The sequence below is a fragment of the Nicotiana sylvestris genome, chromosome 6 (assembly GCF_000393655.2).
Source record: "Nicotiana sylvestris chromosome 6, ASM39365v2, whole genome shotgun sequence".
NCBI lineage: Eukaryota > Viridiplantae > Streptophyta > Magnoliopsida > Solanales > Solanaceae > Nicotiana > Nicotiana sylvestris.
This window is the reverse complement of record NC_091062.1, coordinates 150,383,282-150,399,255: the sequence shown is the minus strand read 5'-3', so window position 1 is coordinate 150,399,255 and position 15,974 is coordinate 150,383,282. Positions and strand designations below refer to the sequence as shown.

The window sequence follows — 15,974 nt, the reverse complement described above, 5'->3', positions numbered from 1 at the left end:
AGGTTTGTTCTTGGGGGATTGACCTCCATGTTGAACAGGATAAACCTTTAATTTCCAAGGAAACATTAGTTATAACATCTAATGACAGGGGGTCGCTTTTAAACATCAAAGTTTCATGTTTTTTCTTTTGGTTGAGTTTTTGGCTTCAACACTGCTGCGTAGAACATGCAAAATACGTCTCCTTTATAAATGTCTTTATAAAATCGTGAGTGCTTCAAAATTGCACCCCGCATATTTTTTTGCTTGTTTTCTCCTTCAAGCAAAGTCCGTCATTCACCAAACAATTTGTAATTCATTGTTTCAAGGTTTGGGTATGTTTAAAGCAAAGGTTAGGACTTATTAATTAACCTGGAATACAGGGTATTGCAAGTTAGAAAGTAAAATAGGAGGTTGCTCAAGAAAATGTTCCTTTTCACCTTCCTTAGATCTTTATTTTACATTTTTTAACAAGGATAAAGAAGAGTTAGAGGATCTTCGACTTGGATTACAGAAGATACACTAACCAAACCACATAGTTATAAACCAAGGACAAATTAGCGCAAATGAAATTTTTTTTAATAACAAACTGTTACATCTTTAGAGAACTTAAAAGCTGTTTTAAGAAAAGAAATTCCTGAATTTTGGAAAATTCCTGAAAGTTTCTTCTGAAGTTTGGAAAATTCCTTTTCCATTATCATTTCTATTGTTTTTTTTTTTTGTTCTTTATGGTAATTACTTGTAACTTCCTAGTTCAATAAATCGCAAAAGGATGCAGTGTCAGACAGCCATGCACCTTGTTTCTCGGAACGTACGTGTTGACTGTAGTGCAGCTTCTACTTCCCCTCCTAAAGCTGAAAATTGTTCTTTTTTTGTACAAAATATTTTCATGCAACGTGATGTCTATTGCTGGTAATTAAGTGGTAACATGAATCAAAGTCCAACACATAACACCACGGCAGAAGTGCTTTATTTTTGCTATAATATTCATCTCGAATAAAAAATGCTTTTCTTTGGTCAATGACTAATTAACTAATACAAGAAAAATCATGCATGATTCAATGAATTATATAGTATATATGATTGAGAAGCACAATCCATTATTCAGTTAATCTACACGTATCAATTTTTGGTTGGCTATCTAGATAATTCGTGCAAAGAAGTAGCCATGAGAAAGCAATAATTTGAATAACAAAGGCAAATGAGGTATAAAAGTGCCTATATAAATATGGTCCAAAGAAGCATTCGAAGACCAACAACGAACATATTTCGAGTTAATATATAAGTAGTATATTAATTGGATTTTTTGTGTGGAGAAAGAAAAGGGGAAAATGAAGCAAAGTAATCTTGTTTTTCTTCTATTTGTTACAGTAGTAGCTTTCGGGATTTGCAATGCAGATAAGCTGAAGATGAATTACTATCACAAAAGTTGCCCTTCAGTTGAAAGCATTGTGAGGGATATTACATGGAGCAGAGTTGCTGCTGATCCCAGCTTGCCAGCAAAGCTACTTCGCCTTCACTACCATGATTGCTTTGTTAGGGTATGCACCTAACCTCTCTGTGTGCTAAGTTATATATGCTGATAGTGTAATCGTTATTTAACGTTCACGTACAATTAACCTTGTTTTGTTTTTACATTTCCACATGTAATACTTGATTATATTCTAAAAATTAATTGCAGGGCTGTGATGCATCAGTTTTACTAGACTCCACACAAAAAAAACAGTGCAGAAAAAGCAGCCCTACCAAATCGATCTCTAGGAGGTTACGAGGTTATTGACGATATAAAGAAGAAACTAGAAGAAATGTGCCCACATAAAGTTTCTTGTGTTGATATTCTAGCCTTGGTAACTCGAGATGCAGTTTCGTACCAAGTAAGAACATACATACAATATATTGCAGAATGAAAGCTTAATTTTTCTTGCTTTATCTATAATTACTACAATTATAATTGACATATTCGTTTAAATATTTTGTTTATATTATTATAGAACTTAAACTCATTAACGTTTGATTGGAAACAGTTGGGACGATCAATGTGGAAAATTCCAACAGGGAGGAAAGACGGAAGAGTATCAAAGGCATCGGAAGCGTTAGCCACCTTGCCATCGCCATTTGCAAACTTCACCACTCTTTTGCAACAATTTCAAGACAACGATTTGGACATTGTCGATTTAGTTACTTTGTCAGGTAACTCTAAATTAGTAGTACCATGCATGTTTACTTTTATTGGTTGTGAAACATATATATATATATATATATATATATATATATCGACTGTAACTAAATGATAAATTAATTGTACTTGCAGGGGCACATACCATAGGAATAACACATTGCACATTGGTTGCAAGAAGACTTTACAATTTCACAGGAAAGGGCGATGCAGATCCTTCATTGAATCCCAATTATGCTACAACGTTGAGAACAATGTGCCCTAACCCTATCAATCCAAACACTGTTGTAGAACTGGATCCAAAAAGTTCATTATCTTTTGATAGCCATTACTATGAGGCTCTGAATCAAAACAAAGGCTTACTCAGATCTGATGCGGCGTTAATGACCAACTCCCATTCTGCTCAGATTGTAAGAAAACTGCAAAATCCCCATGTTTTCTTAGCATTTTTCGCCCGTTCGATGAAGAAAATGGGCGTTATTGGAGTCCTCGCGGATGGTGAAGGAGAAATAAGGAACAACTGTAGAGTTGTAAATGCCTAAACTCGCACTAAATACTGGAGCTACAGGATTTTCAAAACGTTTTTCTTTTTAATTCATTGCTTTTTCTCGTTCTTACTGTAATGTGATCATACTGAGATTTTATTGTAATTTCAGAAAGCGTACTACTGTATATTAATTGATTTCGGTGAGTTTATTATGTTTCGTTGTCAATCATCTCTTGTAGCGATGTCAATCTTATTGTTTAAAAGCTTTTATTTTATATTTTGCCGCTAATGATTAATGAAAGCAAAGCTTCCCCTTGGACTTAATAGCACTAATTAATAACTTGTACTTCATCCCTTTTATTCCTCCATTTCTTCATTATGAATACTTTCGGTAATATTAACCAAATCTAGTTGTGATGCATCTCAGAAGGTAGGGGTAAGGTATGCGTATACACTATTCTCCTCAGACCCCACCTGTGAGATTATACTGAGTTTTTTGTTGTTGTTGTTGTTGTTATTGTATATGAGAAGGTTACATTTTGTTAGTATTGTTGGTTTTTTTGGGCTCAAAAGTGGTGTAAATGGGAAATGGAGGGGAAAAAATAAAATTTTGAATTTTTCTTCTTTATATTGGAACATTGTCTCATATTAGAGGGGAAAAAAGATATTTGGAGGGTTTATATGCAATTGCACTTCTTCTTGCTCTTAAACAGTTGAGAAGAAGGCAAGTCTCGCGCCGCCGTTGCTCGGTTCAATTTCGGGTTTGGACAATATTTATTTGTTAATATTAACATGTAATGATCATTTTCTAACGGTAACTAATTTTCCCTCTGATTTTATTTTTCCGTTTTATTTTGCGTAAATTACGATTTTCGTAATAGCCGTTTTACGCGAAAGGCCACCTGAAAGAGTTGTACATCTTCGTTTGAATTCAACCTGTTGGTTATAAATACCACGTCATTCCCTCGGATTTTCCTTACGAAATTCTGAATTGTCTGTTGTTTTTTTTTTTGCATTGTTTTCTTACAACAACGAAGTGTGATTTGCTACCACCATTTGTGTTCATTGTTCACTAGTGTTTGAAGTACCGCTACACCAGTGTGATTAGTCCGTTTTATTCTGGGAGAAAATGATCCTAAATCTTGAATATTAAAAGGGGATTAAGTTCACCAAAGAATCATTACGAATTCGGTAGACTCGGATTCATTCATTTCTGATTCATCAATATTTCTGTTTTCTTTTAAGTCTCCAGAATTTGTTTTCAAATACAGAATACTAACAAGTATTAGTTTTAAGAGGTCATAATAAATTTCATAAGCACCACATATTGTCATACGAACTTGAGACCCAGTCTCAACCATATACTATCAAGGTGTAAGAACTTTTTTTTTGTCTGGACATCAAGTTACAAGTCCATTTGCAAATAAAAATGCCTAACTGAAGAAAACTTCACTAGTATATTCATATGTTTAGGTTCACCTATGGTTTTTGTCAATATTTTCATTTACCTTGAAGAATACAGAACAGAAATTTACTAAATTATAGCTTTTTGATAAAATTGACAAAGAAGAGAAAAAATGACTCAAGTAGAAGATGCAATGTAATGCCCAAACATCCATTCGCCAAGAAGAAAAGAAAAGAGCATATATAGTGAGAAAATTCGGGTATGTAGTAGAATTGTCAGCCTCTAAATTCAGATTTAGTGGGAGAGAGAAGTATAATGAGTTAACAGGCTTTGCAGCTCTTCCTACAATATCCTGGAAGGCCTACACTTCCAAGCATATACTCTGGATTCTTGGTGCATTCCCCAAGGGCAGCCCATCTCTTACAATTCTCATCACGGTCGCTGCAATTTCCTTCGGTATCCACAGTTTTGTCAAAGGAATTCACATGAATCCACTTTGTTGCTGACCATTTCTCACCTTGAATGACAGGGCACCCACCATGGAGGCTAAGAGGATCAGGAGTGGCATTTGGATGGAGACTATAGAAAAGAAGGGCATCTCCTTTCCGCGGTTTCACTGGTAAATTCCAAGATAAAGGAAAAAGCAGAGACAGATGACAATAAGTCGCAGCAAATAGAACTATAGCAACAATTTTGAGATACCCTAAATCGTATAGAGTTACCTGGTATGCCCTTCTTTGCACATTCAGACAAGCTGTCATCTACTGTCATCGACCTACGGCGAGGTGCTTCCTGCATGTAGAAAGTTCCAATGTCTGTTGGGTAAGGAATTTGTAGGAACAAATTCAAAAACAAAGAATCCAAGAGAAGACTGTAGTATAAACTTGGTGAAGCTGAAGTGCAAATGTCATGTCATCAGTACCATTCAGTTTATGGATAGAAGAATAAAACAGACTTCTCTAATAAACAAACTTGAGGAATCAATCCAAACAAATCCAAGCAAAAATGCAATGTTCACCAGACCACTGCTTTAATAGTATTGCTTGCTGCAACTGAAATGTGCCATAACTGTAGGAAAAATTCCATTTTCCAACGGAGCTCCATGGTTTTGTCAGCTTTCTGCTGTGCACATATGTTTCAATTGTCACACTACAAAGCTCAATATTCTTTTAGTTCTTGGTTCCCAAAAATATTTTGTTTTGCTATTCAGCATACTTTTACCCTCCAGTATTTAATCCTCCAAAATTTCAATAAAACCACTTCAAAATTAATATATCACCTTTAAACCCACCCCACAAATAAAAGAATGCAGATATTGCCAAGATTACCAAATAACGTACATCTTAAAGTGGATAGAAGCAGAAGACAAACTCCCTCCTTAGAAACCAATAAGCAAAATGCATATATCATTGAACTCGTGGCTATAACAGTAGAAGGAAATCAACACTACATAAAACTTGAAGTAACCTCTGCTTTAGGAAAGACAGTTTCACCACCCTTTTCGACATCAGTGAGATACATAAGTACGGTGGCTAAGCGGTGTCCACCTCGAGCAATATTAATCTTGTCTACAAAGTAATCATAGTGCGGCTCATATTTCTGCCCCTCCTCATATCGCAGAACTTGTAATTCTTCTCCATTCTCTGTACACAAGAAATATCTTACATAATCTGGTAACTTAATGTTGTCTCTCCAAAAATATCTAACCAGCAGAGGCAGTGAAGAACTTAATAGAAATAACAAAGAAAGTATCCAATGCGCTTCGAAAGTTGTTCATATTTTATTTTTAGAAGTGGATAATTCTTGTAACAGGGGTGATTAATAATTTACATCTTAAAGAATATGTAATTAAGGAGTTAACAGTTATTGATATAGAGCCCGTTTGGATGGGCTTGTTGTAAGTTACTTTTGTTACAGAATGAACCGAGACACTTTACACAATGAACATAGACTTTTTCTTAGTAGTGTACATAACCCATATATAGATAGCAGATTTGTAGGAATCTCTTTTATTTCTTTCCTTAGTTAGCACCTGATTGTACATGTATATATATGTATCACTACATGGAATAATATACCAATTTGATTCTTCCGTACCTTGTTAATTACATGGTATCAGAGCCACATCTGTGGCTTCGCCGGAGTTGAGTTTGTCTCGTTGGAGTTGACCAAAACTTTCTGGCAAACACGTGAGGTGCGTGTGTGGTCCATTCTCTGTCCAGCTTTGTTCTCTGAGATCAGCTTGATATTTTCGATCGATTGTTGGTTATCCTCTGATAACAGAACCTTATTTTCGTGAAGAACAGAAAAGGTTGTATTACACCAATTTTGGTCGAGTTTGAGTTCTTCTATTGTTTGGTTTGTTTTTGGGATACTGAAGTAGTCGTGGAACAATATTCTTGCATCTGATTGCTTGTTTGTGAATTGATATTTGTTGGGTCTTCCTTGTAAGACGCTTTGTTACAATTTGAGAGTTGATATTATCTGTTGGGTCTTCCCTTATCAGAAACTTTGTTAGTCTCTAGTTTTATTTGATTTGGGGACAGATTTGTTTGGTTCTCTAATTTGGTTGAGTGGATTATTGGAGTGGAGTTCTGTTAAATAGATTGTTGACTTTGTGTTTACCAGAGATTTGTTTTGGTATCTTTTAGCTTTGGGGGCCTCTATTAATTTAATCGGTTTGTTATTCAAAGAAAAACATGATGGTAAAGAATAATAATGCAACAACTCATAGTCCAACAATCTTGGTTTCGGATGAGTTTCTAAAATTCCTTCAAAATCATAAATCAGTTAAGGAATCTTCTTCAGTTACTGCCTTTGTTGCGTCAGATAAAACATGTCTTATCACCTCTTCCAATAAATGGGTGATCGATTCAGGTGCCACAAATCACATGATGGGTAATCCAAATATTTTTTCTAGCTTTCGCTCACATAAAGCACCCTCTCCAGTTACTGTAGCTGATGGATCAACTTGTAGCAGTGTTGGATCTGGGACTGTTAAACCAACTTCCTCTATTTCCTGCCATTTGTATTAAGTCTACCAAACTTGGCCTTTAACTTGATTTCTGTTAGTAAAACCACCAAAGACCTTAATTGTTGTGTTGCATTCTTTCCCGATCATTGTTTGTTTCTAGATCTTACAACAAAACAGGTTATTGGTAAAAGATATTTATCTGGTGATCTCTACATCCTTGATGAATGGGAGCCACGGTCTATTGCATGCTCTAGTGTTGTGTCTCCCTTTGAAGCATATTGTCGATTGGGACACCCCTCCCTGCCTTTGTTGAAGAAGCTTTGTCCTCAGTTTCAGAATATTTCTTCATTGGATTGTGAGTCATGTCGATTTGCAAAACACCATCGCATCTCGTTAAGTCCAAGGGTTAATAAACGAGTTGAGTCAGTTTTTGAGTTAGTTCATTTTGATGTTTGGGGTCCATGTCCCATTGTTTCCAAAACTGGGCATAAGTATTTTGTCACCTTTGTAGATGATTTTTCTCGAATGACTTGGATTTACTTTATGAAGAGCCGCTCTGAAGTGTTTACTCACTTTTCTGCCTTCTCTGCTGAAGTCAAAACTCAATTTAACGCTTCGATACGTATTCTAAGGAGTGATAATGCTAAAGAATACATGTCGGAGTTATTTGAATCGTACATGAGACAACATGGTATACTACATCAGTCTTCATGTGTTGATACACCTTCTCAAAATGGAGTTGCTGAGAGGAAGAATAGGCATCTACTTGAGACAGCTCGGGCACTTTTGTTCCAAATGAAGGCTCCTAAACATTTTTGGGCTGATGCGGTCTCTACGGTTTGCTTTCTGATTAATCGCATGTCGACTACTGTGCTTGGTGGTAATGTGCCTTACAGTGTCTTTTTTCCAAACAAGGCATTATTTCTGGTAGAACCTAAGGTATTTGGAAGTACATGTTATGTTCGAGATGTTCGACCATCTGTTACCAAGTTGGATCCCAAGGCATTGAAGTGTGTTTCCTTGGCTATTCTCGCCTTCAGGAGGGGTATCGATGTTATTCTACTGAACTTGGCAAATATTTGGTGTCAACTGATGTGGTATTTTCAGATACTACACCATTCTTCTATGCACCTCCCATTTCTACAAGTCAGGGGAAGGAAGATGAGTGGCTAGTATATCAGGTTACTCGTACTTTGACAGAACAACAAGATGATGTTCCTCCATCTCCTAGTTCTATCGAGCACCAATCTACTGTTCTGCCTTTAGCATCTGCTCCAACTGTGTTAGCAAGACCGCCAATTGCTCAAGTTTACTCGCGGAGGCAACAGACGAATGATACATGTTCTGCACCAATTCCTTCGTCATCAGTTCCTTCATCATCAGATTTGCCTCCACCTGACCCTCCAGAAAACCTTGACCTTCCAATTACTCTTCGCAAAGGTAAACGTACTTGCAAATCCACATATTCTATTGCTAGTTTTGTATCCTACGACCACTTGTCTCCTGCATCTAGATCTTTGATTGTGTCTCTAGACTGTTTCTATACCCAAAACGGTGAAGGAGGCTTTGCATCATCCTGGATGGTCTGAAGCAATGCTTGAGAAAATACATGCCTTAGAGAAAAACCACACTTGGGATTTAGTGGATTTACCCGGTGGAAAGAAAGTAGTGGGATGCAAGTGGGTCCTCACAGTTAAAGTTAATCCTGACGACTCTGTGGCGAGACTTAAGGCCCGACTTGTGGCTAAGGGGTATGCTCAGACTTATGGGGTGGATTATTCAGACACCTTCTCTCCGGTTGCCAAACTTACTTCTGTCCGCTTGTTTTTTTTTTTATGACCGAGAAATCCGTCTGAGGCCGATCCTTTCGACCAATCGCAGCCTTTGAAACTCGGTGGATAATGGGCTCGCCCCTCTACCCTTTTCCACTTAAATACCAGGCTTTGTTTTGCATGGTGTGGGGTCTTGAACCTGTGACCTAAGACACAAATCCACCACCCTTTGCCACTTGAACTAGGCCCTGGAGGCTGTCCGCTTGTTCATTTCTCTAGCTGCTTCTGAGAATTGGTCTTTGCATCAATTGGATATTAAGAATGCTTTTCTTCATGGTGATCTCCATGAAGAGGTATATATGGAGCAACCACCTGGTTTTGTTGGGGGGGGGGGGTTATGGCAAGGTCTGTCATTTGAAGAAATCCTTATATGGCTTGAAGCAGAGTCCCCGGGCTTGATTTGGTAAATTTAGTGAAGCAGTTCAAGAATTTGGGCTAAAAAAGAGCAAATGTGATCATTCTATCTTCTACAAGTAATCAACAGCCGGATCTATTCTCCTTGTTGTATATGTGGTTATCATAGGGAGTGATTATGCAGGAATCTCTTCTCTCAAGTCTTTCTTGCATACTAAGTTTCATACAAAAGACTTTGGACAACTGAAATATTTCTTAGGAGTAGAAATAACTAGAAGCAGGAAGGGAATTTTTTTATCTCAGAAAAGTATATTCTTGACTTACTAGCAGAAACTGGTAAGTTGGCTGCCAAGCTTTGCAGTACTCCAATGGTTCTTCATTTGCATCTTATAAAAGATGATGGCGATCCATTTAATGATCTGATAGATACAGGAGGTTAGTTAGGAGATTAAACTATCTCACTGTGACTCGTCCAGATATTGCTTTTGCAGTGAGTATGGTTAACCAGTTCATGTCCGCGCCCACAGTTAAACATTGGGAGGCTTTAGACCAGATCCTATGTTACTTAAAAGAAGCTCCTAGACTTGGCATATTATACAGTAATCACGGTCATTCTCCCATTGATTGTTTTGCAGATATAGATTGGGCTGGATCCAAGATTGATAGAAGATCTACTACTGGTTACTGTGTATTTGTTGGTGGAAACTTGGTATCATGGAGAAGTAACAAACAAAGAGTATAGAGCTATGGCACAATCCACATGTGAGATAATGTGAATACATCACCTTTTAACTGAAATTGGGTTGAAGCATCCTACTCCATCAAAACTCTAGTGTGCTAATCAAGCTGCACTCCATATTGCCTCAAATCCAATGTATCATGAAAGAACCAAACATATTGAAGTTGACTGTCATTTTATTCGTGAGAAGATTCAGGAGAACTTGATTTCTACTGGCTACGTGAAGACAGGAGAGCAGCTAGCCGATTTGTTCACTAAAGCATTGAATGGCACTCGAGTTGATTACCTTTGTAACAAGTTGGGCATGATCAATATATATACTCCAGCTTGAGAGGGAGTATTACAGAATGAACCTAGACACTTTACACAATGAACATAGACTGGTTTTTAGTAGTGTACATAACCCATATATATATAGCAGATTTGTAGGAATCTCTTTTATTTCTTTCCTTAGTTAGCACCTGATGTACATGTATATATATGTATCACTACATGGAATAATATGCCAATTTGATTCTTTCATACCTTGTTAATTACAATTTTTAAGCCAAAAGCCATAAGTTACGAATTTTAGCTTTTGACTTTTGGCTTATTTTTGTCATTTTAGCTTAAAAACAAGTGTTTAAAAGCACTTTTTTACTTTATCCAAACACTACAAAATGGCTTAAAAGCCATTTTGGCTTAAAAGCACTTAAAATAAGTCAATCCAAACGGGCTCATAGTCTACAAGAAGTACAATTATCAACAGTTAAAATCATGAACTTATGACAGAATTTCTGATAAGAACAGATCCATTCTAAAACAACAGAAAGAGAAACAGAATGGGATAATCTTTGAAACTAAGTCGGTTTCCTTTATTCTAGTAGGTTACGCTCTTTGACGTTCACCACATTATGCCATTTTCTGTCTTAAAGCATAGTCAAATTCAACATCTGCTGAACCTTACACAGTTGGTTCTGTCAAATGATACAGTATAAAAGAAGGAACTTTCAATTAATGTTCAGTCAGCTACAAACATTTTCCTGAAGTTAGTAATTTTGTAACATGACAAGATAGGTAACGAATTAAAGAGAATCTTCAATTTGCAACTAACTATTGATGAGTTCAGATAAAATTAACATAGAATTTATCTTTCAGAGGAAGGCATATGATGATAGGCTATAATTGCGTATTTTAGTCGCTTATTACATTCAAATTTACTGCACTTTAATTGAGTTTGAGCTTTAATCGCTAGTGTCTTGCACTAATTATGTGTTTTATGCCTTGTAGGATTGATTCCGAGCTATGTAGATGTTATGGAATGAATTCAAGTGATTTGGAGCTTTAAAGTCTGAGTAAAAGCCCAAAGAATTAAGCTGGGATCGTATTCAGGGATCAACGGATGATAAAGCAACAAAACGAAGACTCGAGTAGGCATATTGCATACTGTCTAGTAAAATGCACATAACTTTTTGCTCAGAACTCCATTTGGGCTCCACAATATATGGTTGGAAAGCTAACTTAAAGGGCTACAACTTTCATGTTTTACGTTTTTTCAAATTCCAAACGGAACAGGGTGAAAAGCGCGGTCGAAACCGCGACCGCGAAGCTGAGGCGGGCTGAGGCAGTATACCTGCCATATACCGTGGTTGACCGCGTTTGACCGCGGCCGCGGCAGTCCAGACGTGAAATATTGTCCCTTTTCGCGTAGGAGAAGTTATAATTGTTTGGGCCCGACCCTACTTGGTATATATAGATGGAAAAACGGTATTTTTAAGGGGGGGACACACTTTTGACATAAAAATTAGACCTAAGGAGGCTAAGAACACAATAGGAGCAAGGCGGGGAATTCTTCAACGAGTTTTTCCTTCCTCTTCCTATTTTTTATTGTTGGTTATGATTTTTAGTATTGTAGTTTTACATACTATTATGAATAGCTAAATTGTTATCTAGGGTTTTGATAGAACCTTTTGTAGGATAAATTCTTGTTATGTTTTTATATAATTGAGCCGTTGGATTTCTCTACTTGTTCAACTACGTGTTTATTGTTGTTGATTGAATGGCCATCGATTGACTATGCCTATTTATTATGTGTTGCTTGAGAAAGGATACATATTTAGGTGATTGTTGAACAACGTCACTCCTAACGTATGTAAGAAATCAATACAGCGGGTTTAAAGGTAGGTTTAGAAATAACAAAGCCTTGACGTGGTCATAATGAGCGGTTAGATAAAGCCAACTAGCGTAGTTCGAGAGAATATGTCTAGTAAATTGTTGTAGTTGCTCGACAGAGAATTACGGCACCTAAAGTGCTCACGATCAGTAGATAATACATTGGCGAAATTGTAGGGAATATAGCTAGAAGGATTCCGACAATTGGGGAAATCATAACTCTAGACCTCTTTAATTTAGTCTCCAACCCTTTGTCTCGTTAGTTGATAATTTTACCGTTTTCTAGTATTTGCTAGTTAATTAGTTAGAAATATAAATCTCAATCTTTATAATTTAGAAAATTGTTCAAACTAGTCTTTTTAGTGATATTAAACAGATATAGCTAAGCCTTAGTTCTCTGTGGGATTCGACTCCGGACTTTTAGACCGGATTATATTTGCAGCAACCGCTTATCCTTTTTAGGACTAGAGTTGGGCGTGATCAGCATACCTTTTGGTAGGAAAGTCCAAGTTGCTATCTTCTCCTCTATCCCAGAAACAATAGGATCCTGCAGCACGAGAGGCAAGAGAAGATTTCACAAAATCAGAACGGGAAATGCAGAAGTTATCAAGTATGAAGCAATGAGTTTGTCTTAAAACAACTGATACCATCTGAAGCCTGTAAGAAGTCATCAGCTATTATTAAAGGGAGCAATCATCAAATTATTAGATTAAAACAACTGTGTCAGGGATGGGGCGGGTATTGCCAAGTGGATCAAAGGCAGTGGATTGTGAATTCCGAACACGCGGATTGAGTACCTGTCGTTCACCATCAGTAGAATATGTGTGAAATACTCTGATACATAAAGGAACCAAATCTTGTTTAGAGATGTTTAAGATACTTTGCAAAATAAAGAAAAATAAAACACACACCCATAAAGCTCAATTCTTGGATCTGCCTCTGTGGACAAGGATACTTCAACCAATTCCCCCTTATCTGGTACTGACATCATGGTTTAAGAAATAAACCAGAACGTAGAAAATAAACTACTTGGTATTTGGATACTTAGAAATAGTAGGGGATCAATACCCAATTTGTGGCTTGCAGAGAAATTACAAACTACCAGACACATCAACTGGGAAGAATTACGAATCAAAGACTATTATCACCGGGGATCATCTAACCCCAGCACGATCTCCTACCAGACTAAGTGATGGAAAATGTTCATTCAAAGCTTGAAAAGTGAAGATCCAGAAATTCCAAACACTAGCACAATGATAATGCAAGTGAGCATATGGAAATTCGAGCTGTATAATCACATTATTGACAGATATAGCACTAAAGTCGTCAAATTAAATGTATCAAAAGGAAGATACAATATAGTAAGATGGATAAGTGTGAAAACGAACCTTAGCTTTGGGAATGAACATTCCGGAGCTAGTCCTAACCTCACTGGTCTTACTATTTCCAGACTCATTATCTGCCACAGCCGATCTCTTCAGCTCCGATTTTGCCTACCGCAATCCCCAAAGTCAATACAAAATTCAGCTTCGAACACAAAACAGATCAAAACATACTATTAAATAGAAAATGACACTCACGAGAGATATCAAGTGATTGCATTCTTCATCCGTAAGAAATCCTTCATATACAAATGCTCTGCAAGCAATCAACATATTATTTGGCGAAACAGAAACAATTTCATTAAAAAGTTGAAAACATAACACGTTTAATTACGATTTTTTTATTTTAGTCCCTATGTTTCAATTTACGTGAACTTATTTCCTTTTTAGTCCATGCTAAAAAGAATGACCTTTTTCCATATTTGGAAACAATTTACATTTATCCAATGATTTATAGCTACACAAAATATATGTGCTTCATTTTATACCACAAGTTCAAAAATCTTCTTCTTTTCTTAAACTACGTGCTCAGTCAAATGAGTTCACATAAATTGGAACGGAGGGAGTATCATTTTAAATAGGGAATTAACAACTAGTAGAAGCAAAAAATACCTAGGTTTCCATGAAATTTGCTTGGCTTTGGATGGATTGATGATCGCTGAGCTGGACGATTCGCGCACGAAAGTTATGATGAAGAGGAAGAAGAAACGAGCGAACTGCAAAGAGTTGTTCATGAGTTCAAGCAGTTGAGTTAGGGGAAGTGTTCCAGTTTCGAACGTATCTAATTCTGAATCTAAATCCAGTTGACTTGAAGTAGTAAACTGACAGAAGAGATAGAGATAAGTTCCTATAGGCTGGCTGCTATAGACTGAGCTACAAAATTACAAACCACCGTGTCGGAGAAGTTTTATTGCGTTGTTTCGTAAAGTTATGTACCCTAATTTTCCACAAAATTATGAGATAAAAAAATATGAGACACAAAATAAAAAGTTTCGCCGTATTGTGTGGGTAATTTGTATTCACTTATCTTTTTCACTATAATTACATCTCTCGCCCTAAGAACGACACTAATTGAACTATCTTTTTCTAGTAATAAAACCAATTCTACCGCCGATTGTTAGTTTTTCTTTTTCACGAAAAATAGGCTAGGTAGGTATAAACCCTTAACCGCAATGAATAAATAATGATCAGACTTAATAAATACTACATGTATACAACATTTTGTTTGACCAAAAAGTTTTAGGTCATTTTTGTTAAACGAATTTAATAAGAAGATAGAGGTCAAATCTTAACCAAAGACAATCACTTCTAGATCAGGAATCACAAACAGATATAAACCACTATAGTTGAGTGTGAAAGGCCAATATAGTCCTACTTGTACTCCACAATATAACGAAAGAAGGCAATTTACATAATATCAAATCGAAAAGAGAAATAGCAACAGAAATAATTCACCCGACTGTGGGCTAGACCGATCTGTATTTTCTTGAGAAGGTTGAATTACAGATAAATACCAAGATTCTAAGCTTTTTTCTCATTTTGGCGATGGATCTGAGGTCATGGACCATCTTTCCTCTCTGAAAGGTGTGTTCTTCTTGGATCTTTGGACTGCCCCCTTTTGTTACTCTCTCTCATAGTATTTATATAAAACACTTTCATTACCCATTGGTCTTTAACCAGTGTACCCCCTCTTTTGTATATCATGTGGAATAATCTTTTAAAATGGCTAACTGTCGAACTAGCCGCACGAGCCTCATGAGTGCTCGACTTCAGCTATAGTTGTGCCGGTGTGTTGCTTCCTAACCGTGACTTCGGCTTGGCCGACCCCAGGCCGTTCTCCCTTAAATAGACTTCTTTTGATCAGATTTTGACCCATACAGTTAGTCCCTCCGCCTATCGAGGTCGTCTTCGGAAGAGCTCGATGGGCGGACCCCGCCGATTTGCGAGTTGAGAAATCTAAGCATCTTGATCGAGGTGCGAACCCTTGATGGCGAGATAATGATGTGACACTTTAAGATCTGATCCTAACCGTTACGTCAGTTTCGAATGACATTAATCTGTCATGCGTCATTATGGCGCACGTTTCCGATGCGTTACGTTGTTACCTGTGCCTCTTCCGTTCTGGAGTTAATGTGGCGGCATTTGGTTTTCCCGCTCGGGATGTTTGTGTTCTTATAAATAGAGAAGAAAATTTCTTATTTGGGTTACTGAGTTTCTTAATCCTTCGAAAAGCTTCAAGTTTTCCCTTCTCCTTCTTCTGATTCTTGTGTTTCCATCTCCCTTCCTATAAAGTTTCCTGCCATTATTACCCTCTTCTCCTCAGCACTCCTCATCTACGCAACCAACAAGGAGATGACTAGTGCATCCTCTAACTTTGATAGAGCCGCCGGCGCCCCTATGTCGGAAACTGATATACCCTTTCATGAAGAAGGGGTAGTCATGGCGGAAGATGAGAATTTCCCCACTGTGGATGAAATAATTCCACGTTCGGGGAAGAC

The 15,974-nt window shown here is 37.1% G+C and overlaps 2 protein-coding genes across 2 annotated transcripts; one reads left to right on the top strand and one right to left on the bottom strand.

The window, feature by feature from the left end:
• Positions 1–1,280: 1,280 nt before the first annotated feature.
• On the top strand, positions 1,281–2,880 carry LOC104213226 (peroxidase 24-like). The gene is given in 5 exon segments (XM_009762678.2): positions 1,281–1,517; positions 1,658–1,702; positions 1,704–1,850; positions 2,001–2,166; positions 2,288–2,880. Coding segments are annotated over 5 exon segments (975 nt in total). The 5' UTR covers positions 1,281–1,307; the 3' UTR covers positions 2,695–2,880.
• A 1,337-nt stretch (positions 2,881–4,217) lies between these two features.
• LOC104213227 (probable prolyl 4-hydroxylase 4) lies at positions 4,218–14,377 on the bottom strand. Its single transcript, XM_009762679.2, has 7 exons — positions 14,089–14,377; positions 13,675–13,732; positions 13,483–13,587; positions 12,584–12,641; positions 5,512–5,687; positions 4,767–4,836; positions 4,218–4,660 (listed from the first exon to the last, which is right to left on the bottom strand). The coding sequence occupies exons 1-7, from the start codon at positions 14,208–14,210 to the stop codon at positions 4,365–4,367; spliced, it is 885 nt and encodes a 294-aa protein (XP_009760981.1). The 5' UTR covers positions 14,211–14,377; the 3' UTR covers positions 4,218–4,364.
• Positions 14,378–15,974: the final 1,597 nt, after the last annotated feature.

Coding starts and splice junctions, on each gene's coding strand:
- LOC104213227 (XM_009762679.2), bottom strand. CDS start 14,210: ATGAACAACTCTTTGCAGTTCGCTCGTTTCTTCTTCCTCTTCATCATA. Junction 12,642..13,482: donor TGTTCATTCCCAAAGCTAAG/GTTCGTTTTCAC, acceptor CTCGTGCTGCAG/GATCCTATTGTTTCTGGGAT. Junction 5,688..12,583: donor TTGGACTTTCCTACCAAAAG/GTATGCTGATCA, acceptor TCTTGTGTACAG/AGAATGGAGAAGAATTACAA.